Source organism: Peromyscus leucopus, chromosome 19 (assembly GCF_004664715.2).
Source record: "Peromyscus leucopus breed LL Stock chromosome 19, UCI_PerLeu_2.1, whole genome shotgun sequence".
NCBI lineage: Eukaryota > Metazoa > Chordata > Mammalia > Rodentia > Cricetidae > Peromyscus > Peromyscus leucopus.
This window is the reverse complement of record NC_051079.1, coordinates 61,245,660-61,270,300: the sequence shown is the minus strand read 5'-3', so window position 1 is coordinate 61,270,300 and position 24,641 is coordinate 61,245,660. Positions and strand designations below refer to the sequence as shown.

Genomic DNA, 24,641 nt, shown 5'->3' with positions numbered 1-24,641 from the left:
AACAAACCCCACTTTGTCATTAGACTTTTTAGTTAGATGTATTTATGGTGTTGTAATTTGCTTGACTATAGTTTTGGAAATCTGTCAGTTAGACCAGTTCTTTGTAGAACTGACAGCCCTTCTGACTTTGACTTTTAAAGGGAGGCCTTCACCTGCTGGAGCTCCCTTGAACTCCTGTGGCATCCCTTGCAGTCCTCTTCCCAGTTGCCAGGTATTAAAATTCAGCTTCCTTTCCAATCTTTTGAAGCAGTGGTTCCCAAAATAATGCTCTGTGGACTTCTGGGAAGCCCCACGATCCTTTTATTAAAGAGGTCTTGAGCTCAAAATAATTTTCATAATAGGTCGGAGGCATTATTTGGTCTTTCCCCGTGTCCGTCTGTACTATGGCCAGAAATGGTACTTGGTAGACTTGTGGCTCCTTGGCATGAATTAATTAAGACAATTTCTTTGTGTTTTTCACATCCAAATATATGTTCAGCATTTGAAAGAAAATTGCAGTTTCACTTAGGAATGCCCTTGGTGAAGAAGTTTTAGCTTTTAAGGAGTCTTTATTTTGTGTGATTAAATAGGAAGTGTATATGGAGCATTTTATTTTTACAAGTTCAGGTACACTACTCATGTCTAGGAAAACCACTTTTTTTGACTGAGCTGGATGCTGCCTTTGAAATGTATCATTTTTATTTTTATTTCACAGAGTGCCTGTAGCTACACTCTCGTCATTTAGCCCCAGGTATTTGGTGAAAGTGGATGAAAAGAGCCCACCACTTTAAGGAAAGTAACTTAGTTGTAGGCAATAAAGTGGACTCTTTCAAATGGAAATTCGAGTTTTAGAAAACCTGGGTCTGTCAGCATGAGTTTACCAGTTTCCTAATACTTTGTTCTAGTGAGATTGTTGGTGATTTTTGAGGAATGAATGTGTTTTTTAAAAACACATGTATTCTTCTACCCTAACGTTGTTGTGCCTGTAATCCTAGCATGTGGGAGACCGAGGCAAGAAGATCAGGGTGGGTTTGAGGCCACTCTGGTTACGTAGTGAGTTCTATGACAGCCTGGATTACGGTTTGACCATGTATCAAAACAACAGAAGCAAGTAATTAAATATTCTGTAAGGAAATGGTTCAGCATTTGGAAAATCTGAATAACTCACTGAACCAGTGTTTTCCTAGATGACCAATTCTTAATGTTATAAAATCTTTCTAGAATAAGATGTAGAGAGATTGATGTGTGGGTGTGCAGTAGGTGCTCCTGTGTACTGTGTGTGTGTGTGTGGGGGGGTCCACTTTGGTTTTTGTTTTCTTGAGTTTGTTTTCTTACTCGGCTTCAGAGATCTGTCTGTTTTTACTTCCCAACATTGGTATCAGAAGCATGGCTACCATGCCTAATTTTTTTTTCCTTTGGTATGAGTTTGGGGTTCAAACTCAGGTCCTTATGCTTGTTCACTGGCTGAGCTACCTCCCCAGCTCCAACCTGTGGGTTTTTATACAACAAACCTAGAATCTCAGAGTTCAGATTCCACATAATAACCTTAAGCAATCTCCATTTGTTGCATTTTGGCATTGAATAAAAGATGAATATCCATTATTATCTGAGAAGGCTTATTAAAGTATTTTTTTAATTATATATATTTGTGTCACATTTTCTTCCTGCACTTTAAAATCTACAGCAGATTGAGTACTAAGGAAGGCAGGAGAATCCAGCTGTCTTCTGTTAATCTAGACAGTAAAGAAATTTGAATGGATGTAAAATAGTGTCACTCTTACTACTGACTTTGTGTTCTAGAAAAGATTATCTTTTATAAAAGTTATTTAGGTTAACACTAGTGGGCCTGTTGAAAACTAATTAAAATTTACTTAAAATTTTACTTGTTTTAATTTGTAATATGATAAATATTCATATTAAGAAATTAGTGTCAGAAAATAGTCAAATATATGAACAAAGGGAATCAGAAAACAGTTTGACAGGTGCAGTTTTAAAGTAACTAGTTCTGCATTTTTACCAGGAAACCAATGGGATATATTATTTGTATGTTTTGGCTTATCTTGATATTTCTGAGATGGTTACTAATGTAAATTTTGTTCAGTTCTTGAATATTCAGGAACATGTAACAGTCAAATACAGATAAGAAGGGACTTCTTTGGCTGGATTTAGGATCTCAATCAGTATTGTCAACATTGTCTTTTAGATTTGACTTTCTGTTTTTTTTTTTTTTTCTGTTAAATTCCCAGGTTAACTATTCTCAGCATTAGGTCCAGCATACCAGGGACTGCCCTCCCCGCTTTTAGAGAGGGTCTCATGGATTTCAAGTGTGTGGCCTGTCTCCAGCTCTCCACTGTCAGGATTTTAGGCATAGGCTACAATACCTGGCTTATGTGGTCCTGGGGATCAAGCCAGGGATCTGGCTAGGCAGACCGTCTAAGCAGACACAGTTGACGAAGCTCATTCCTAGCCTTCAGAAGGGTTTGTTTTCCTTTCTAGCATCCCTCATCATTTTCCTTCAGAAGTTATGTCACTGGCTTGGACTCTTTCCATCCCTTGGGTGACAGTGTGGCCATGGTTTGGTTCTGTATACTCTGGCTGGGAATGGTCTCACCTGCCTAAATAAGATTTTTTCCTGGAAGATCAGGTTACCATTGCAAAAGAAGAAGTGTATGCTGGCACGTGAAGTAGATGCCACCTGTAGTATTGATTGGTGCTTTTTAAACAGGGTATTTAATCAGGGTCTCTCTGTGTAGCCCAGGTTGGCTGTGAACTTGCACTGCTTCTGCCTTAAACTCCCGAGGCTTGGGATTACAGGTGTGTGCCCCATGTTTAACTACAGCTTTAATTTACTAAACAGAAGCTGTTGAATTTTTTTTCCCCTGAGACAAGAGCTTATTTTGTAGCCCAGACTGGCTTTGCATTTATGGCAATCCTTCTGCCTCAGCTTCCCAAGTGCTGAGATTACATATATGCATGATCCATCACGCCTAGCTTCAGAACATGCTAATTTTAAAATAAGATTATTTAATTTAAAGTTGGTGTCATGAAAAACATTTATATCTAAGCCTTTGAGTAAGCAAAAGCACATGTCCCTATCGTCTCACATAGTTCACCCAGAAGTTACTGTATAAATGCTTTTTGTTGTATTCTTAATACTTCATGCTTTTGGACGTCCTCTAGCTACCCTCAGAGGAATCGCAGCTATCAGTGTAACATCTAGGCTGTAACTCCTTACAGGGAGTTAAGCCTGAACAATTGTTTCACTTGCTTGTGAAGCTTATGTTTAGAATTTCTTCCTAGTTACATTTCACTAAGCCAGCACCACCCCCTCTGCAAAAAAGCAAACCTTGATCTTTTTAAGAAACACTTCCATACTTCCATAATCACTTACTAAACACACAGCTTCTAGAAAATTACATGCTTGATGTATGTACTACAGTTCTCTTTGTCCCTTCTCACCTCTCCCCGAACCTGGTGCTGATGCTTCCGTGGAATTACATACTCTGCTCTTGAAGTCCCTTTTCTACAATCTGCTGCTGTTATTCCTCCTCTTTCCTAATATAAGCCTGCTCTAGACAAAATATTTGACTCTTATTTCACTGCCTTTTTTTCCTGTTCCCCCATTCCCGTTTAGCCTGGCAGTTCCATTTTGATGTGTGCAGACAGTGCTATTCTACCAAGTATTCTGATGTATCCTGGCATGTGATAGAATTAGCTTCTTTTTCCCTTTTAGAACTCCATCTCCTTGAAATTTATGATAGCCTAGCTTCCTTAGCCCAGAAACTTATCATTTTGGACTGGGTGGTTTTGTTTTACTCTTTTGAAGGATGTTTAGCAATGGCCTACCCTTTACTATTAGACAATCACTAGTACTCTGCGTTTCACCTTCTCCTTTCATCTGTGACCATCAAAAATTACTCCCAACTAATACTAACCAGGCCTGACCCTGCTTGTCTTCTGATATCAGATATCAGGTGGGTTCGGGGTGTTATGACCAGAGACCAAACATTTCTCTAGACATTGCTAGACATCCCGTATGAGACTAATTTCCCTGTTGGGAATCACTGGTATGGCCATGTGACTTTGGCCAATCAAAGGCAAGGATAAGTAATAACTTTTAAAAGATAACGTGTGAGTTGTCCTTTCTCTTCTCCAGCTTCTTACATGGAAAGATAGTGCTGCTGTCAGTCTCTAAAATATTTGATCAGTAGGTAGTACCACCACATAATTGGTGAGGAATGAAGAGCTTCAACAAAATAAATCTGTGAACTGTAGGTATTTGGGGAGTTGGTTATAAATGTAACAAAATAAAAGCCCCTTCTAACTTGACTTCTGCATTTTATCAAGATAGGAACTTTCTTTGTTTCTCCATTCACTTTCATACTTCTTTTTAGTTCTTACTCATTTGATAATATGCTTGGGTTTTCTAGATGTGTTGTGTACACACACATGCTCTAGGGGATGAACCCAGTACTTCATACAACATAGGTACATGTTTCACCAGTACCTCAAACACTAGATCCAGCACTGAGGAGGCAGAGGCAGGCAAGTCTCTGAGTTTGAGGCCAGTCTTGTCTACAGAGTGAGTGCCAGGATAGCTAAGAGAAATTTGTCTCAAAAAACACCCCCCCCCAAAAAAAAAAAACCTAAAAAATAAATAAATAAATAAAAAATAACCTTTTTAAAAAAATTTTTTTCTGAGTTGAAATCTTGCTCTGTTGCCCAGGTCAGGCTTTTTAAACTTTTCATATTCATGACATTTTTATTTGACTTGGGTATATAAGCACATAAAATAAAATATACAAGTCAAACATTTACTGATAAAGTATAATTTATTTAAAAAGTCTTTGCTATACATAAATTTTTATCATTCATTGAAGGTCAAAGTAAATGCATACTGATAGGATGAATGCGTTTGTTAATTTTTTTTTACATAAAGAATTAAATCTGTGCCCGGTGGTGGTGGCACACACCTTTAATCCCAGCCTTGGGAGGCAGAGCCAGGTGGATCTTTGTGAGTTCCAGGCCAGCCTGGTCTAGAGAGCGAGATCCACGAAAGGCGCAAAGCTACACAGAGAAACCCTGTCTTGAAAAACCAAAAAAAAAAAAAAAAAAAAAAAAAAAAAAAAGAATTAAATCTTTGCTGAATATTTGATGCTGCCAGACTTAGAACATCTTCAGTATTTTCCAGAATTGGTCAGTATTTTGATTTTGTGAACATCAGTGCTGAGAATACTGCTTCACATGCATATACAGTACAAGGTAGAAGAAGCATATTTAGGGCCATTTCAGAATTGTTGGAACTTTAGTCCTAATCCCAAACCCAAATTCATTAAGCAAGTAAGAGAAAATGAAACTCAGGTCAGCCACTTAAATGACAGTTTTTAAAATCTAACATTCTAATATAACATAATCCAAAGTCACACTAACTTGATACATGCTGAAGAATGCTGGTAGGAAAATCTTAAGTTAGAGCTGGGGACTGCAGTAAGAATACCACGGGCAGTTTGTAACCAAGTAGTCTGGAGTCTGGCTGCAGTGAAGTCACGTTGAGTGTGGGGAAGCACCACCAGAAACAACCTGGGGTTAGTACTTGTTTTCTGTGAGTTCAGAAACGTCTTACTTGTGTGTGTGACTTCCACATTTAATTACAGCCTCCCCAGATGGGATCATAACTTACAGTTTGAGAAACTGTGGTCAGGTGGTTTTCCGTCTTTGCTGGGGCCACTGATGTGCACCACTGCATCCAGACAGAGTCAGTAGCTCTTACCAAGTTAGCTGTGCTCTTTAAGGATGTTGTAGAGATTTTTGCGAGAGGTCCTTGGAGGTGGGCTCTAAGAGATAGCATTCTGAAAGAGGCAGTGAAGAGTTACCTTTGCATCTCACAAGAATTGAAAATGTCCTAAAAATTCACATAATTAGTGTATAGTCCAAGTCTAGCAATTAAATGTCTTGTAATTGAAGCTTTTTCTTTGGAGCTTTATCTCTTCGTCATTTGAGAAAAATCAGTGTTACCAGCATTGCCAACATAATGTTTGTCTTAAAAAGTCTGGATATGTAACTGTCGTGTTTGTGAGACTACATAAAATACAAGCATCCTAACTCCTTTAAAAAAAAAATTGGGTTCCAGAGTTTAACCCATGCTAAAAGTATATTCTGCTGAGCTACATTCTGGGCCCTTAACTTCTTTATTTACACTTTCTGATTGGTATGCCATACATCGAAACACAGATTTTACTATGTGAGTCTTTTCCTCCAAAGTTAGGACATAGTTGGATTTCTTAAAATGTATACGTTGCATTTTTAATTTCAATGAGGTGCCATAGGTTGTTACAGAAATGGGATTTGGGTCTTAGATAGTACTTTCTGATACGTGCCTACTAGTTTGTATCTAGAGCTTTGTAAGTGTAGATATGCTGCTTTACTCAATTATGACTCCTACTTTGCTTTTATATACATTGTTGCCTTTTATTACTCAAGTTGTCTATAGGGTGGGCAGGACAGATATTGTGCCCATTTTATAGATGGGACCATTTAAAGAGACCATTTATGTTGCTGGAACTTTAATTGGAACATACAGCTTTATTTATGTCTGTATTTGCCCACCTCTATAACATTTCTATAATCCAAAGCCATATAATATAGTAATACATTTATATATCCCTGCTGATTTTTTTTTCTTGTAAGAAACTTCTAACTTATATTTAAGATCTTTATGATCCAAAGAATACAACAAAATCTAAGATATGAGAAGGCTATTTTTAAGAAAACTTATTTTATTTTTGTATTCAAAGAAACTTACAATTAAAACAGCCTTTGCAATACTGTCAGGTTCCAAACAGCCTAAGTTTAATAAAGAATGACTTTCAATATTGACACTGTGGAGAAATAGATGCAAATACTTAAATTATACATTGGTACAAATTTACACTAATTGTGGAATACAAATAAGCTTATTTGCGAGCGTAAATTTGTCCTAAGACAGTTGCACAGAATAAAAATTGTATAGTCAGTCTAGAGATGCTTGGTAGATGTTGGTGTTTTAGTTATTTTTTTTACTGCTGTGCCAAAGCACCATGACCAAGGCAGCTTAGAAAAGAAAGCATTTAATTGGGGGCTTGCTTACAATTCAGAAGGTGAGTCCAGAACAATCATGGTGAGGAGCAGGCAGGCAGGCAGGCAAAGCACTGAAGCAGTAACTGAAAACTTACATGTTGAGACAACAGCCACAAGGCAGGGGCAGGGAGGGGGGTTGTGGGGGAGTTAGAGAGCACTGAGTGGAAACCTGATGGCCCATCCCCAGTGACACACCTCCTCCAACAAGGTCATCATTCCTCCTGGTCCTTACCAAACAGTTCCAACAGTTGGGGACCAAGTATTCAAACATAAGAGTGTACTGGGTCATTCTTATTCAAACCACCCTAGTCAGGAACTGCATGATGTTGGGAATTTCTAAGGTGAGACACTGACTTTTTTTCTTGACCTAAATTTGTGGTGTTATTGCTAATGGACTCTTAGAACTGAGAGACAAATACAGTGAAATTACTGTAATTTGATGTGCCTTAAATTTGAGGGAGGGGAGTCAAGTAACACAGTAAACCCCACAAACGTTAGGGAAGTAATTCTCTGGAATTGAGAGGCAAGGTGACAACTTAGGGGAAACTCTGGGGGCAATGAAAATATTTAAGCTGTAATTTGAGAGGAAGCCTAGGGCTTAATTATTGAGTGGTTAAAATGGTGGTGAATGTTTTAGGCCAAAGAAATACTATGAGTTAAGCATACGAAACACAGAATTGTACTTGTTGGGCAATATGTGGGACTTAACCTGTTTTAGGAATGGGTATATAATGGCGAAGATGACTAGTTCAGTCTCAGTCCACAGGTGTCTCAGTCAGTTCTGTTGCTGTGAAGAGACACCATGATCATGGCAATTCTTTTTTTTTTTAATTTAAAAACTTTTTTTAATTCATTTTACATATCAACCACAGATCCCCTTCTCATCCCCACCTCCCCTACCTTCCCCTCTCCTGGCACACCTCCTATCCCCCCCTCCAAAAGGGTAAGTCCTCCCTCCCATGGGAGGGCAGCAAAGCCTGGTACATTCAGTTGAGGCAGGACCAACCCCCCCAACCCCCCCCCCCCCCCCCCCGCATCAAGGCTGAGCAAGGTGTCCAACCATGGGTAATGGGATCCAGAAAGCCAGCTCATGCACCAGGGTTAGATCCTGATCCCACTGTCAGGGGCCCCTCAAACAGACCAAGCTACACAACTGTCTCCCAAATGCAGAGGGCCTAGTCCAGTCCCATGCATGCTCCACAGCTGTTGGGCTAAAGTTCATCAGTTCCCACGAACTTTGTTCAGTTGTCTCTGTAGATTTCCCCATCATGATCTTGACCCTCCTTTGCTTATATAATCCCTCTTCCCTTTCTTCGACTCTTATCAAGGAAAAGGTTTGATTGGTTTTGACTTACTGGGTCCCACCTGGCACGTAGCAACTTGTAAAATAATCACTCAAAGGCTTAATAGTAATAACAAACTGTTTGGTCTGTGGCTCAGGCTTCTTGCTAGCTAGCTATTACATCTTAAATTAACCCGTTTCTATTAATCTATGCTTTGCCACATAGCTTTGTGGCATTACCCGTGTTCCGTTACATCTTGCTCCCCCAGCAGTGCTCAACATCTCCTCTGGCTCTCGGCCTTCTCCTTGTCTCTCTGCCTGTTATCCCCACCTGGCTCTATTCTGCCTTCCCATAGGCCATAGTGGCTTCTTTATTAGCCAAATGGTAGCAACATATTCACAGCATACAGAAAGACCATTCTACAGCGCTTCTCCCTTTCTGTCTTATCACAAAGGAAGGTTTTCATTTTAACATAGTAAAATTACATAAGACAGATATTAAGCAAGAATTAACAATATCTATCTGTATGTGGTACAGTTAAATACTCTATCCTATCTTTGTGAGTCTAAAGTTTCATATCTAATTTATCTTTTATCATAACTAAGGAAAACTATAACTATCTAGTCTCCAACTCCATCAAAGACACCAGAAGGATATTATCTGAGTAAACAGGTAGTGCATTGCAAGCAACTTCCAAAATTCTAGAAATGACAGAGACATCTGACTATGGTGATATTTTATTTGTACTGAAATGTGATTTTAATTTTATGTTAATAAATAAAGTTGCCCTGGGGTCAGAGCTATTAGAGCCATAGCAAGAGCGTGGTGGTTAGAAGAGCTAGGTAGATTTCTGTGTGTTCAGGGATACAGCCAGTATTGGAGACATACGCCTTTAAGACCTGGAGGGCGGTACTTACAGGAAGTGATGAGGCAGTCATGTGGTTGGGTTTACAACCAATGAGAAGGCAGAACAGAAAGACTATTTAAACACAGACAAACAGGAAGTAGCTCTCTCTCGGGGAAGTTAGGAGCACTGCAGGAGGTAAGATTTTATCTCTGAGCTCTGACCTCTCGGCTTTCTCTTTTACATTGGCTCTGTGTTTCTTATTTTAATAAGACGATTGGTTACATCTACATCTGACTGCCTGGACAGTCACCCAAAGTTCCTCTATAACATTGGGGCATCCATCTTCAGCTGACAGGTCTAGAATCTCTGGCATATTTTTCAGTGAAGCAGGAAATTTGGAGGACCATTTTGCATATTTTGGCAAAGTTCATCAGTCACTTTTCTCTGTGCCCTGCAGAATGTCTGGCAGTTTCTTCTGTGAAGCAGGAACCTGAAGGACATTCTCACCGGTTTTGGCAAAGTCCAGTGGTCACTTTCCTATGGGTCCTGCATGTCCACGTTACACAACATACTGTCAAGCAGTCCAGGCAAGAGCAACTTCTTGCCCAAATGGCTAACTTTTTCTATATTGTAAGCAAACTCCATAACGAGTTTCTTCGATGCTCATCACGCTCTTTGAAGCAGTTGGTACTGCCAGTAGCAGACATGTCTCACTGTCCAGAAAAGCCTTAAAACTTTTTTTGTTTTTCAAGACAGGGTTTCTCTGTGTAGCTTTGCGCCTTTCCTGGAACTCGCTTTGGAGACCAGGCTGGCCTTGAACTCACAGAGATCTGCCTGCCTCTGCCTTCCGAGTGCTGGGATTAAAGGCATACGCCACCACCACCAGGCTAGTTCTTAAAACATTTTAAGTGCCATATTCTATGGGTCTTTGAAGTTTTTGAAGATTACCTACCTAATTGAAATATATCTTTGTATACCTAGAAAACTTAATGATACATTACAATTTTAAATAAGTCGCATAAATATAATTCCTTAGACAAGAGTAGAAATACACATACAGTATAACAAAATTGACCTTAAATTTGCATCAATACACCAAAATCCATACCAATGTAAACTATGTAAGACTAATAGTTGTGGTTTTTATTAAGTAGATTCAATCTACCCTTTTATCCTATCATTTCTGTATTATACCCCCTTTTTTCTCTTAGAAAGAGATTGACTAAGACCAATAACAGTTTATAACCAAACCCCCTAAACAAAGACAAACATCCATAATCCATTTTTTTGGGACTGCAGGTATAGTTTTCTAGGCTACTTCCTGCTGATTGGGGGTGCTGCCAATACTATGGGGACCCTGAGAAAATCTAGGACCATGGTCAAGTCCTGACTGGAGTAGTCTGTGAGGCTGGATCATCTCAGCCAGCAGCCTTGAAGCCTTTTGGATGCATAACTCAGAGGAAACTGCAACAGAGGTACTCTGGAATGTTGGGTCATCTGGGCCATCTGTTCCCATTGGAGATTTTTCAGGGGGTCTTGCTTGATCAAACCATTTTAGTCTGGAAGCATTCCACAGGTTCTCATTTTTTTCTGTGGAAACAGTAATAGAAGCTCTTTTCCAAAGCAACATATCCTTAGACCCAAATTTTGAAGTCAAGATACCTTTAAAATACATATGTTGGTTTAACTTAGTAGCCTTTACAATCAAATGTCGCTCTGCAATTAAAAATCCTAAAGACAAACCAAAAAAAAAAAAAAAAAAAAGCCAGGTGGTGGTGGCGCACGCCTTTAATCCCAGCACTCGGGAGGCAGAGGCAGGCAGATCTCTGTGAGTTCAGGAGGCCAGCCTGCGTCTCGCCAAAGAGCGAACGTTCCAGAGAAAGAGGCGGCAGTGACAGGGTTCAGGAGAAGGCGCAAAGCTACACAGAGAAACCCTGTCTCGAAAAACCAAAAAAAAAAAAAAAAAAAAAAAAAAAAAAAAAAAAACCTAAAGACAACACAATAGTATTCAGTATCCAGACTGTGTATTTTCCATCTTTACATGGCTTATTTCTCTCATTCATATATATATATATATATATATATATATATATATATGAATTTTAAGACTTCGTTTTATTTTTATGACTATATCCTTTTTCTTCTCTCTCAAGCCTATGTATCTTTTTAAAAACAGATTGTGCCTGTTTAGAGGGTTTTTTCCCCCCATCTGAATCTGTCTTTATTGTGTATTTTTAATCCTTTTCTGACTGGGAAAGTTTTTTTTTTTCCCCGAGACGGTTTCTTTGTGTAGCTTTGCACCTTTGCACCTTTCCTGGAACTCGATGGCCTCGAACTCACAGAGATCCACCGGCCTCTGCCTCCCAAGTGCTGGGATTAAAGGCATGTGCCACCACCGCCTGGCAAATGAATAAATTTTTTTTTTTTTTTTTGAATTGAGGATTGAACCCAGGGCCTTGCGCTCTACCACTGAGCTACATCCCCAACCCCCTCAGAAAGTTTTAAACTGTTAAGCCTTGCAACTTTGGTTCCCATCAGTGCTGCCAGCACGAACCAGGAAGCCCATCTCTTAAAGGAGCGGCACATCTGTTAGCTGCTAGCCTATCTGAAAAAAATGCACCTACCAAGAAGCTGCGGTTGACTCACGTTTTTGTGGGTCTAGAGTCCCCCTCCCCCCTTTTTATTAAGCTTTTTTAGACTTTATGTGGGTGTATGTACACCGCATGGGTGCTAAATGTAGACAGGTTTTTCTGTGTCCCATAGCCACTTGGTCTTAAGTAAACACACAGAGGCTTATATTAATTACAGACTATTTGGTCTATGGCTCAGGCTTCTTGCTAGCTATCTCTTTTGTCTTAAATTAACCTATTTCTATTAATCTGTGTTTTGTCACATGGCTTCATGGCATACCTGTGTTCATTACATCTTGTTCCTCGGCAGTCCTCAGCATCTCTTGACTGTCGCCTTCTCCCTGTCTCTCTGCTTGGATTCTCTACCTGGCTCTATTCTGCCTCCCCATAGGCCATAGCAGCTTCTTTATTAACCAATGGTATCAACACATTCATAGCATACAGAAAGACAATCTCACAGTAATCATCATGATGGCCGCATGGTGTGGTACTACTCATAGAGCTGGAGCAGTAGCTGAGATCTCCGTCCTGTTCTGCAGGCAGACAGAGACTCTGCATATGGGGTGGGCTTTTGAAACCTCAAAGCCCACCCCCAGTGACACACTTCCTCCATTGAGGTTACAACTCCTAATCCACTCACCTGGTGATGAAGCATTCAAGTATTTGAGCCTATGGGGGCCATATTTATCAAATCACCACAACAGGTGCATGTAATATAGGAATTAAACTTGTGGCAGTGAGAGATATCAGATCAGTTGGAAGGTTGCCCCTTCCTCCAGTCTGAAGATTGACTCTTGGTCTTCAGCATGCTAAGCAGGCACTGTATTACTCAGCCATATCCTAGCCTTAAGAAAGAGGGGTATGTGTGCGTGTGCTTTGGTAGATAATCTCTCACTGAATTGTCCAGTCTGGTGTTGAATTTATGGTCTTCCTGTCTCAGTCTCCCGAGTAGCTGGGATTGCAGATGTTCACTACTATGCTTAACCAAGATTCGTGTTTACCGTTTTATTTTCCTTTTCTTTTTTCACTGTACAGTGATTTCTTTTACTTTTCCCTTCTTCCTTTTCTCCATGAATAAATCACCGTTCCTTAAAAGTAAGACTTTGCACACTGAGTACATGGCCATTTTTCATTTTTAAGTTCACTGTCTAATAGCAAGTGCTAAATCTGGAAGCTAATGCTAGTTTTCCAAATTCAAATGGGCGTGAGCTGTCCTTTTACCTAACCTTCTATATACCTTTGAAGTGTAAGTGGCATACCCCTGTCAATGCCTTCTTATAGTTCTATGGCATGTTTGTTTTTTAAAGTAAATTATGTGTTTTTATTTTACGTACATTGGTGTTTTGCCTGTATGTATGTTTATGTGAGGGTGTCAGATCTTGGAGTTACAGACAGTTGTGAGCTGCCATGTGGGTGCTGGGAATTGAACCCGGCTAATCTGGAAGAGCAGTCAGTGCTCTTAACCACTGAGCCATCTCTCCAGCCTCTCTATGGTACATTTTATTAGGAGAAAATGTAAACAAATGTATAATGTGTTTTGGAATATTATCCTTTAAAAACAAATGTTTTAGGATTCAGACAGTAAGTACTTCATACCAAGTACTATGTGCAGCATACTTCACAGTGATCTTTCTCTTTTGAATTCTCCTTTTATTTCTAGATTCAGAGTTTAAGTAACTCTTTGCCTAATTTCTTAGTGTAACTGGAATCCTAGTCCGATCTCTGATTCCATCTGTAAAGTGTCTCTTCAGTGACTATTAGCTGGGTATAATCTCAGCACTTGGGAGGCTGATGTAGGGGTATTGCTGTGGGTTCCAGGCCAGCCTGGGTTACAGAGTGAAACCTTGTTTCAAAAACAAACCTTTCCCAACTTTTTATTTGTATTTGTATATATGAATAAGTGATGCCTATTGACAGACATGAACAATTGCTTCTTTATGTGGGGATATAATTTGAAAGAGGCATTTAAGAAATAATTCCAGAGAGTGGTTCTCAACTTGTGGGTCACGACCCCCATGGAGGTTGAATGACCCTTTCATGGGGGTCACATATCAGATATCCTACATATCAGATATTTATGTTACAATTCATAACAGTAGCACAGTTACAATTATGAAGTAGCAATGAGAATAATATTATTGGGGTCACCACAACATGAGAAACTGTTATTAAAGGGTCTCAGCACTAGGAAGATTGAGAGCCACTAACTTAGAGGAAGTGAGTGTTAACTACCAGTGATTAGTACAAATTCCAAGAAGACTCAGAATTGCAACAGTGGCATAAAAAATAGAAAGGGTGTAGAAATAACTAAGCAAAGGTTCGGGATATGGCATGTTTGCTAAGACTTGACTCAGTGTGCCTCGCTCGTCATGAATGAGAAGGCCTGTGTTTTTTTTTGTTTTTTTTAAATGATTTTGGAATATCAAAACTAGCTATATTTTATAGTCATGCTGTTTCAGACTTAAACATTTTAAAACTGTGAGCATTGAGTCCTTTGACTTCAGTGGAACAGTTCTTCTTTGCCCACATAATTGCATCTACCTTGTGAAATGCATTCTCCTCTCTCTCTCTCTCTTAGGTTACCCTGCTCACCAGATGTCTGACAGCTCTTCTTGCAGCATTGGCCATTGGTTTTCACTGCCTTCACAAGATCAGAATTACTCCAGAACTTGGAGAGTTTGATTTAAAAGAAAAAACTTGAGCAAATGGACAATATGTCTATAACAAATACACCAACAAGTAATGATGCCTGTCTGAGCATTGTGCATAGTTTGATGTGTCATAGACAAGGTGGAGAAAGTGAAACATTTGCAAAAAGAGCAATTGAAAGTTTGGTAAAGAAGCTGAAAGAGAAAAAAGATGAATTGGATTCTTTAATAACAGCTATAACTACAAATGGAGCTCACCCTAGCAAATGTGTCACCATACAGAGAACACTGGATGGACGGCTTCAGGTTAGTCTTCGAGTTTTGTGTGTCTTCTGTGGTCCATCGCTCTGTCTCTTGACATACTGTGCATCTGTTGCCAGTGTGTGTGATGAGAGTATGTGGAAGAATACACAAAAGATGGATCTTAAGTTTTTCTTATGTTCTTATTCAAAAATAGTTCATTGAAGAAAATTTGAAAAATAAATGAGAACTACCTTTAGCACTTTGGTATTCATCATTATAGTTTACACTCCCCCTATCTGCCAACCTTTTTTAGTATTGTAAATCCCCAAACTGATAGGCTGGACTCCTATAATTTCAGTATGTTATATTTTCCATTGGTATTGAAACATTCACTGGTCACATTTTTTTTTTCATGTTAAACAATATCATTTTTTTTTGAAAAAGTGTAGAAATGTGATATTGCTAGATACTTAAAATTTTATTTCTAAATTTTATGCATAGTTTATGACAAATTCATACTTTTTGCATTTTGAAAACCTAGTGCAAACCTTGCTCTGGTTCAAATTCTTGCTCTGCTGTGTGATCCTGGCTAGGTTATTTATTGTCTGGAACTTGAGATTATTTTTTTCCCACTTCAGCTTCCTGAGCACTGAGATTACAGGTGTGTATTGCTCTGCTGTAGATATTCTGAGCTCTGGACTCACAGGAAAGGATGGTTATAATCTGACTTTGGCAGTGGAGGCGTGGTAGAGAGTGGACTCTCAAACCAGTTTTTCTTATTATATGCTGAAGACATATCTCTTGTGACTTTAAAAGGTGTGAAGGTTTCTTTTATCTTGGTAAATAAGCAGGTCTGCAGGTAATGTACCTGAGCATCCTCTAATTCAATTCAGTTCTGACCCGGTCTACTTGGAGATGCCAATCATAATCGTCTGGTTGTTTTACCTGTGCTTCTCTCTGTCGTCTATAAAGGGTTCCCACAGTCCCACCCACGGTTCAGTTAATTTACTCAAGTGTCTCCCATAATTGAGGAAACCTTGTTTACCATTATGAAGGGTATTGCAAAGGCCATAGATTGACAGCTGTGTAGGCAAGGTAAACCTCCATGCCCTCTTCAGATATACCAATCTCCAGGGACCTCCACATGCTCAGCCATTGCAAAGTTTCTAAACCCTATTCTTTGTTTCTTTCCTTTTTCCTCTCCAGGTTTCATTACCTAGATACAATTTTAAGTCATTGTGATCAACTCTACATAGTAGCCCCTTTCCCTTCCACAGATGTTGGGGCTAAACTTCCCTTTCTGCCCCCGTCTTTCCTGTGATGGCCCCCATTCTGATACTTGGGAGCTGTAGCCTTCAGTCAGCTCATACCTCAGAAGAAAGATGCCATTTTTAGAAGTCTTAGGATTTTAGTTGTATGAAAGGAGCAAAACTATGTGTATGTTTTGCAGTATCACAGATGCTAACTTTGTAGAATTTGAAGATTAAATGAGAACATATATTAAGTCCGTAGTGTAATGTATAATACAAAACTGATACTGAATAAATAGTTTCTTTTCCCAGGTGGCTGGTCGGAAAGGATTTCCTCATGTGATCTATGCCCGTCTGTGGAGGTGGCCTGATCTACACAAGAACGAACTAAAACATGTTAAATATTGTCAGTATGCATTTGACTTAAAATGTGATAGTGTCTGTGTGAATCCGTATCACTATGAACGAGTTGTTTCACCTGGAATTGGTAAGTTGACTGTCATTGCAGAACCTTCATCGATGTGAAAAGGGAAAAGACCCTAATAATAAATATTTTAATTTTTCTAATTTGAAGCTTGTATTTGAGGACTAGTTAAGACTTCAAATAAAGTTAAAGAATCAGAATTAAAATTTTATTTTAGACAAGGTCTCATATCCTAGGCTGGCCAAAGAAGACTCTTGATCTTCTCCCTTCAACCTCTTGAGTAGTGGAGTTAGAGGTATGCACCACCATGCCTGTTTCAAGATTCAGATAATGAAATGTATGTAAACGAAATGTAAATACTCAACTCTGAACAAAGTTGGGAACAGATTTGCTGATTTCTAGAACTGAGTATGTAAAATTGATACTTTAAAAAAAGTGTACTTTGTACATTGTTGTTGAAAATAAGATGGGAAGCATTATAAATTTAAGCAATATATAGCTAGGATTTTTATGCTACTTTTAAATTGAAATGGCTCATAAAGTTTATAATCTCTGGCTTAAATTGATGTTGTTTATGTAATGGAAGATATGTTTATGGTAATGATTTATATTTCATTTTCTTTCCCTTAAAAAAAAAAAAGATCTCTCAGGATTAACACTGCAGAGTAATGGTAAGTAACTGGTTTCTTATAACTTTTTCTGTTTTTTTGTATAATGTCTTGTTTATATTTTGTTCACAAACAAGTGATTTGTGTAGGAGCTAGTAACATTAACAAGGAAAAAATTGCTTCTATGAACATGTAGATTTTGTAAGGAGGTATACATTAACATTTAAAATTGGACTTATTAAACTTATTTATTTTTTGCAGTATTTTGTCTGCATGTATTTCTGTCTACTGTGTGTGTGTCTTGTGCCTGTGGAGGCCAGAAGGGACATCAAATCCCCTGAAATTAGAGTTACAGATAGTTGTGAGCTACTCCTGTGGGTGCTGGGAATTGAACCTGGGTTATCTAAAAGAGCGGCAAGTGCTCTTAACTGCTGAACCATCTCTGGAGCCCCCCAATACTAGATTTAGATAGGTTTTGGCTCTCTGAGTTTGAACTGCTACTCATGAGCTAAAATTCTCGAAGTGCGTGATAGATGAATGCACCAGGACACAAGTCTAATTAATGTTCAGTTTTAACAGGTTTTAATTGACAAACAGCTGTTTGAAAGAAAATCAAATAACCAGTTTAAATGGTATCAGTAACTATAGTGTGTGATAATTTGGAATTGTGTGTACCATATCTTACAAAAATATCTATTCCAGTTTTTCTTCATTTCACCCTAATTTACATTCATGAATGATAATAGTGATGCTATTTTAAAATAGACATTATTATATTTTGAAAACGTATTTCAGTGAAACAAAAGGTTAAAATGTTTTGAGGTGTGAAAATCCACTTGGTTTTAATTTAGGGTTTTGGTATATGTGAAAATGGAATTCTTTAAATCTTTAGCTCTAATAACTTAGAACCTATTAACAAACTAAAATCTCTGAAAAAAAAAACAAACTTATTTTTGGAGATTCTCTGATACAGAGCCATCGTCATCTTAAAAGAGTGAGCTCTTGTTTGCAGGCAGGTAGTGGTACGGCATTTCATTCTTTAGAATCCTAGAGATGGCTCAGAAATACCATATGACTTTAGCGTTTTGGAAAAGGCTGTTTGGCTCTAGTTTCCATTTTTCTTCCATGTGCCTGGTAACAGAGGCGTGCTGTTCTTCTGGCTTACAGGTTTCGGAGGACTGTGGGTGGTGGTAGTGGGAGCCATGGTGGTCTGGGAATGGTCGCTTAGGGTTGCTGAACGCTCTGCCTCTGCCAACACAGGATATCTTGTAAACACACATACTTCAGGTTGTCACCGTTCTCCATCCATAGTTCTTGGGTTTTCTCAGTGGAAATTAGGGTTTAGGAAATTGTAGTGGTAATTTCAGAATATCAACATGGGGTGGCTGTGAGGTTCCACATAGGGATTGTGTGGGTTGGTGTTCTCTCTTCAGGGACACGAAGGCTGTAGTCAGCCTTGTGGAGCCCCCTGGTGGCAGTTTTGTAGACAGTCTTGCCTGACTGACTTGCTTGGAAAACATTTTTCACATTTCATTTTGAACTGGACAAAAATAATAATCATAGGCCAGGTAATGAAAAGTTGAGAAAAATGAAATACTTCCTTTACTTGTCACTTGGGATCTTGTGGTTGTTATTTCTAGCATAGCTCATCTCTTTCATGAAACTCTGTGACCACATTGTCCCATGTATTCATTTTACAAATATTTAGTGAGTTTGTTATTGCCTGGCACTGTGCTAAGGTTTAGGGATATTAAGAAAAATGTGGCATATTTCTTCCATTCAGAGTTCAGAGTCTTTTGGAGGGAAGAAAAAGCAGGAGAGTGGCATGCTATCGAGTGAGTGGCTTACCTGTGGCAGTACAGAATGCCCAGTGACTTAAGCTTATTCTTTGTCATTTCTGGAGAATTCATTCTTTACCTCTCATACAAAATTTCGTAATCTTATGACTACTCTAAAAATATGCTTGAAAATAGCTAACAGTTATTGAATGCTCATTTTGTGTAAGGTGCTGAGCTAAGTAATTTATGAGTGTCTTAGTCAGTGTCCTATTGCTGTGAGGAGAAGCCATGACCAAGGCAACTCTTATAAAAGAAAGCATTTAATTGGGGCTTGCTTATAGTTTCAGAGATTTATTTAGTCCATTATCCTCATGGTGAGGAACATGGCACCATGCAGGCATTCATGGTAGCTTAGATTTCTACATCCAGATCCAAAAGCAGAAGGAAAAGAGAGGGACACTAGGCCTATCTTGAGCTTTTGAAACCCCAAAGCCCATCCCCAGTGACACACTATCCAAAAAAAGCCACATCTACTCCCAACAAGGCCGTACGTCCTAATCACTCTCAAGTAGTGCCACTCCCTAATGACCAAGTGTTCAAATGTATGAGCCTATGGGGGTCATTCCTATTTCACCTACCACAAAGAGTGTTTTGTGCCATTGTTCACCTAACGCTTTTCTGTGGTAGGTGAATTATCTTCTCTTCTCCAGATTAGGAGACTTGTGCCTAGAGATCCAGGAATTTGCTCAGCTAGAAGTTAGAGTAGTGTTGGTTTGCTATGATATATTAAACAACAGAAAAGAGTTATAAAAAAAAATGAGGCTCTGTGAATTTAGTCGTATTTGTTTTTATTGATATATCTATCTCATTTGTTAAAACAATATGTAGAACATGGATACTCAATACATATTTTTTTCAGTAAATGAATTTGTTGAATATGGACCCAGAAAGAGAAATATTTTACAATTTGGTACTTGTGATGGCTATTTTTAGTTGTCAGCTTTTCTACATTTATAATTAACTAAAAACACAAGCAGCTGGGCACTTTTAGTGGGACTTTTAGTTAACTGACTGTGGGACTTTTAGTTAACTGACTCATTTGAGGTGGGAAGATCCACTTTAAATCCAGATCACTTGAGGTTGGAAGACTCAGCTTAAATCTGGGCCACAGATTTATAAAAAACGTGGAAGAAGGAAGCTTTTGCTCTGCTTTCCCTCACTCTCGCTGGCAAGTTCATTCACTGGCATTAGAGCCTACTTCTTCAGGATTCCATTCATGTATACTGAAGACCAGCTAAATCATTGAGCCTCATGGACTGAGCACCTACTAAATGCTTGGATTTTCCTTTGGAAGATGGCCATTGTTGGACTAGCTTGACGATAGCCTGTAAGCTACTCTCATAAAGTCATATATATATATATATATATATATATATATATATATATATATATATATACCCTTTTTTCCAGTCATTCTGTTAGTTCTGTTTTTCTAGAGAACTCTTACTCATAACAGTTTGTGGGTCTAGGGAAACTAAATTGTAAGGATGAGTTAAGTATCTGGAACAGGCTTGGCCATTTGCCAACACTTACAAGTACTGAAGTTGCCCCTGGTAGTATTGAGAACTCTCAAATCCCATGGTTAGAAATATTTAAAAGGTTTGCTATATGGAATAGGGAATTTAGTGATTCTATATATAAAACTTTTAACAATTTGTGGAATAATAAGAAAAATAATGACGCTAGCTGGTTGCTTCTAGCATTTCTGCATAAATTGACAACAACAAAAAAATGGGCTTACGGATAAAATTAACCAACTTCTACTATCTCAAGATATAGTGGCAAAAGAAAAGAATGAAGTTAATGGAACCAGCTCCAGATGTGCATAGTCTAAAGGTTTCTAAGTGTGACCTTACTTGCAACCTTTTGGAGAGCCTGCTCCAAGACCACCTCTAGGGTATGCAAAACAATCCATGAATACAGCAAGAGTTAGACTTTTTCTATCTGAGGGCTAATAAGGAAATAACACGCTTTCTGATAGTAACTTTCTCTTTAACTTCATCTTGAAAAATCCTCCCTGAAAAATCTATCTCTACATAGTTCCATACATTCTCCACACAGCCACATACCCCTTTTACACAGTTACATCTCTTTTTTACATAGTTCCATATCTTTCTGTGCACACATCTCTCTTGTGTATGCCTTTCCTCTCTCTACTCTGCTACATTCCTTCACACACTACTGCATTCTTCACTCACCCTTTACTCATTCACTCTTTCACTCTCCTCATCTTTCTACCCTTCATACATAGTTCTGTCTCCACAGCAAAAACTCAGGACAAATAGGAATTACATTTTCAGGTCACAAAGCATTTCTTGATTAAACAATAAGAAACAGAGCCATTCTGATCACACAGTTTCTCTTAGGTTAGGGAGGTTGTGCTGACTGGGTATGGTGAGTAAAGTAAACGTAGCTCTGAGTGGTTAGTGTTCCCAGACAGAGAGTGACATTGAAATTCAAGACTTAAACAATAAACAATTAGCTGGCTGGACCTTGAGGCTAAGAGTTATGTGCAGAAACTCAGTTGCTGAGAAAATTATGTCTACTAAAGTTGCTCTGTGCCTGACCTTGGTTCAACAGACTCTTGGGAACTTATCCTTGTGTATTCTCTGCAGGGGCAACTAGTCTGTTTTGGATTTGTTCTGAGGTCTCAGCTAAACGTGAAAAGCTGTCTTTGTAGTTGAGAATACAGTATTTTCCTATGTCAGTCTGAGTATGACTATATTTGTGCCCAATAGATGGAATAGATACGTGAGATAAACACACAAGTGAGAAAACACCCATAGCTGTTTTTAGGGAAGAAAAAAGTGGCACGTGAGAGAAGTTACAGACAGAAGCAACTGGCTTTTTAGAGTCTGTGGTCCCATAAGCCTTGCTGATCCCATCAGAGGATTACTCCTCTGGTGGGTCAACACCTGAATTATTAATTGCCAATTGTTATATACTCCCATGGCCTCCAGCATGCCCTGGAAGGGGATTTCCTCTCCAGCAGCCATAGAGCTCATGTTGCAGAAAAATCAAACCAAAGCCTTCCTAAGATTGGATTTGAAAGATGCAAGGGTGTTAGTTAGTTCACACTACATTTCCCTTTAACTCTCCAATTTGGTCTGTGCAGAAGACAGATGGATTGTAGAGAATGGGAGTTTACTATTGAAAACTTAACCAAGTAGTGACTCTGATTGCAGTTGCTGTACCAGATGTGGTGTTCTTACTTGAACAGATTAACACATCTCCTGGTATATGGTATGCCATTATTGAATCTAGCAAATGGCTTTTTCATGGTACCTGTCCATAAGGACCACTAGAAGCTATTTGCTTTTACTTGGTAAGGCCGATAGTATACATTGATAGTTTTACCTCAAGGATATATTAGCCGTCCAGCCCTGTGTCATAACTTTGAAGGGATCTTGATCATCTGTGTCTTCTACAAAATATCACACTAGTCTGTTACATTGATGACATTGTGATGATTGGACCAAGTGAGCAGGAGGTAACTTTGGACTCATTGGTAGCATACATGCACATCAGAGGATGGGAAATAAATACAGTCATAATTTAAGGACCTTCTACCTCAGTGAAATTTCTAGAAGTTCATTGGTGTGGGGCATGTAGAGATAATCCTTTTAAGATAAAGGGTAATTATTGCACCTGACCCCTTCTACCACCAAGAAAGTAGCAAAATGTTTGGTAGACCCATTTGGATTCTAGAAACAGCACATTCCCATCTAGGTGAATCACAGAGAAGACCCTTAGGATTCTAGAGCAAGGTTTTTACCGTTATCTTCAGACAACTATTCTCTTTGAGAGATAGCTCTTTGCCTTAGTGGAAACTAAATAGTTGACAATGGGCCACAGTATTACCATGTGACCAGAGCTGCCCATCATGAGCTGGGTGTTACCTGATCCACCAAGTCCTAAAATAGGATGTGCACAGTAGCAATCTGTTATCAAATTGAAGTGAGAAGGTCCTAAGGGTACAAAGAAGTTAAATGAGGAAGTTGCCCAAATGCCTATGGTTTCTGCTCCTGTTAAAATGTTTTCAGTTCTCAAGCATCTCCCTGTAGGCTCATGGGGTGGGTGTGCCTTATGAATGGTTAACTGAGAAAGAGAAGAAACCACACTAGGGTGTGGGTGTGGTTTCCTGATAGTTTGGTATGTTATACAGGCACCAACCCAGGACAACCCCAAAAGATGCCAGTGAAATAAAATCCTCACAGTGGGCAGAACTTGAGACCGTACACATGGTTGTAGTTCTGCTTTGAAGGAGAAATGATCAGATATGCAGTTGTGTACTGATTCATCTGTTGCAGCCAATGGTTTGATGGATGGCATAGTTAGGGAGTTAGAAACAGTATGGTTAGAAAATGGGTGAGAAAGACATTTGGGGAAGATGTGAACCAATCTCTTTGAATGGGCAATGGATTTGAAGATACTTGGATACTTGTGTTCCATGTAACTGCTCATCAGAAGGTGACTTCAGCAGAAGAGTTCAGTAATCTGAACTCCTGTTCTTTGCATAGCCAGTCTCTTTGCCCAGCCCTTCCTGTCATTGCCCATTGGTTCTATGAACAAAGTGGCCCAAGGGGCACATATGGAAGTTATGTGTGGTTGAAACAACATGGACTTTCATCACCAAGGCTGACCTGGCTATAGCTGCTGCAGAACCTCAGATATGGCACCATTCCCTGGGGTGACCAGCCAGTAGCATGGTGGCAGGTTGACTACATTTGGACCATTTGCTTCATGGAAAGGGCAATACTTTTTCTTTACTTGTAGGAGTCCAGCTCCTACTTTTTGAAGGGTTCTTAGGAGAAGGAGAGAGGGATATGAAAATATTAGGTAGAAAGAGAGACCTAGACAATGAGAAGAAAGAAAGAAACATAGGATAGCTTCAGGAGGGCCTGGATCAATACCCAACAGCCCAGAAATTTATTCAAAAGGGCTTTTTATAATATTCCAAGGAGAGAGGCAAAAGACCTCCCCATTGCAAAATCATAGCACCCCGTACAGCCAAGTGTAGACCCTTCCAAACACCTGGTAAACATGCCCATGATCAAATCATCCCATTATGCAGCCCTGCTGGGTAAAGTAAGCTCAGATTCTCTGACCCTTAGTAAGTTCTCACTAGGAAACCTCTGTGGGCTCCCACATTTACTGGAATGGATACTTATTCTGGTTATGGATTTATGTTTCCAGCATGTAATGCTTCTGCCAACTCTACCATTCATAGATTTACAGAATGCCTTATCTACCATCATGTTATTCCACACAGTATTGCTTCTGACCAAGGAACTCATTTCATAGCCAGAGAAGTCTGACAGTGGGCCCATGGTCATGGAATCCACTTGTCTTACCATGTTTTCCAACATACTAAAGCAGCTAGCCTGATAGAAAGCATGGATCAGCCTTCTGAAGACACAGTTACAGTGCCAGTTAGGTAGAAGTAGCCTGGATAGCTGGGGTAGGGTTCTCCAAGAAGTTAGCAATATACTTTGAATTGGCAATATATGGTATAGTTTTTCCCATAGCCAGGATTCACGGGTCCAGGACTTAAGGGGTAGGAAAGGGAATAGTTCCATTATTGCCCCTAGTGATCCACTAGGAAAAGTTTTGCTTCCTGTCCTGGGACCTTAATCTGGTTTAGAAGTTTTGGTTCTAAAGTGAAGAGTGCTCCTGCCAGGAGATACAACAAACATTCCACTGAACTATAAACTCAGACTGTCCCCTGGCCACTTTGGGCTTCTGATTCCCTTAAACCAACAGTCTAAGAAAGGA

General features: G+C 39.2%; 1 protein-coding gene across 2 annotated transcripts in view; it reads left to right on the top strand.

Annotated features, from left to right (window-relative positions):
- Positions 1 to 24,641, top strand: part of Smad4 (SMAD family member 4) — a 76,684-nt gene that overhangs the window by 5,861 nt on the left and 46,182 nt on the right. For both annotated transcript variants that reach the window (XM_028864721.2, XM_028864719.2), the window contains exons 2-4: positions 14,434 to 14,809; positions 16,309 to 16,483; positions 17,062 to 17,091. In XM_028864721.2, coding sequence (XP_028720554.1) covers positions 14,561 to 14,809; positions 16,309 to 16,483; positions 17,062 to 17,091 — 454 coding nt within the window. In that variant the 5' untranslated portion in view covers positions 14,434 to 14,560. The remainder of the gene's footprint in view (positions 1 to 14,433; positions 14,810 to 16,308; positions 16,484 to 17,061; positions 17,092 to 24,641) is intronic.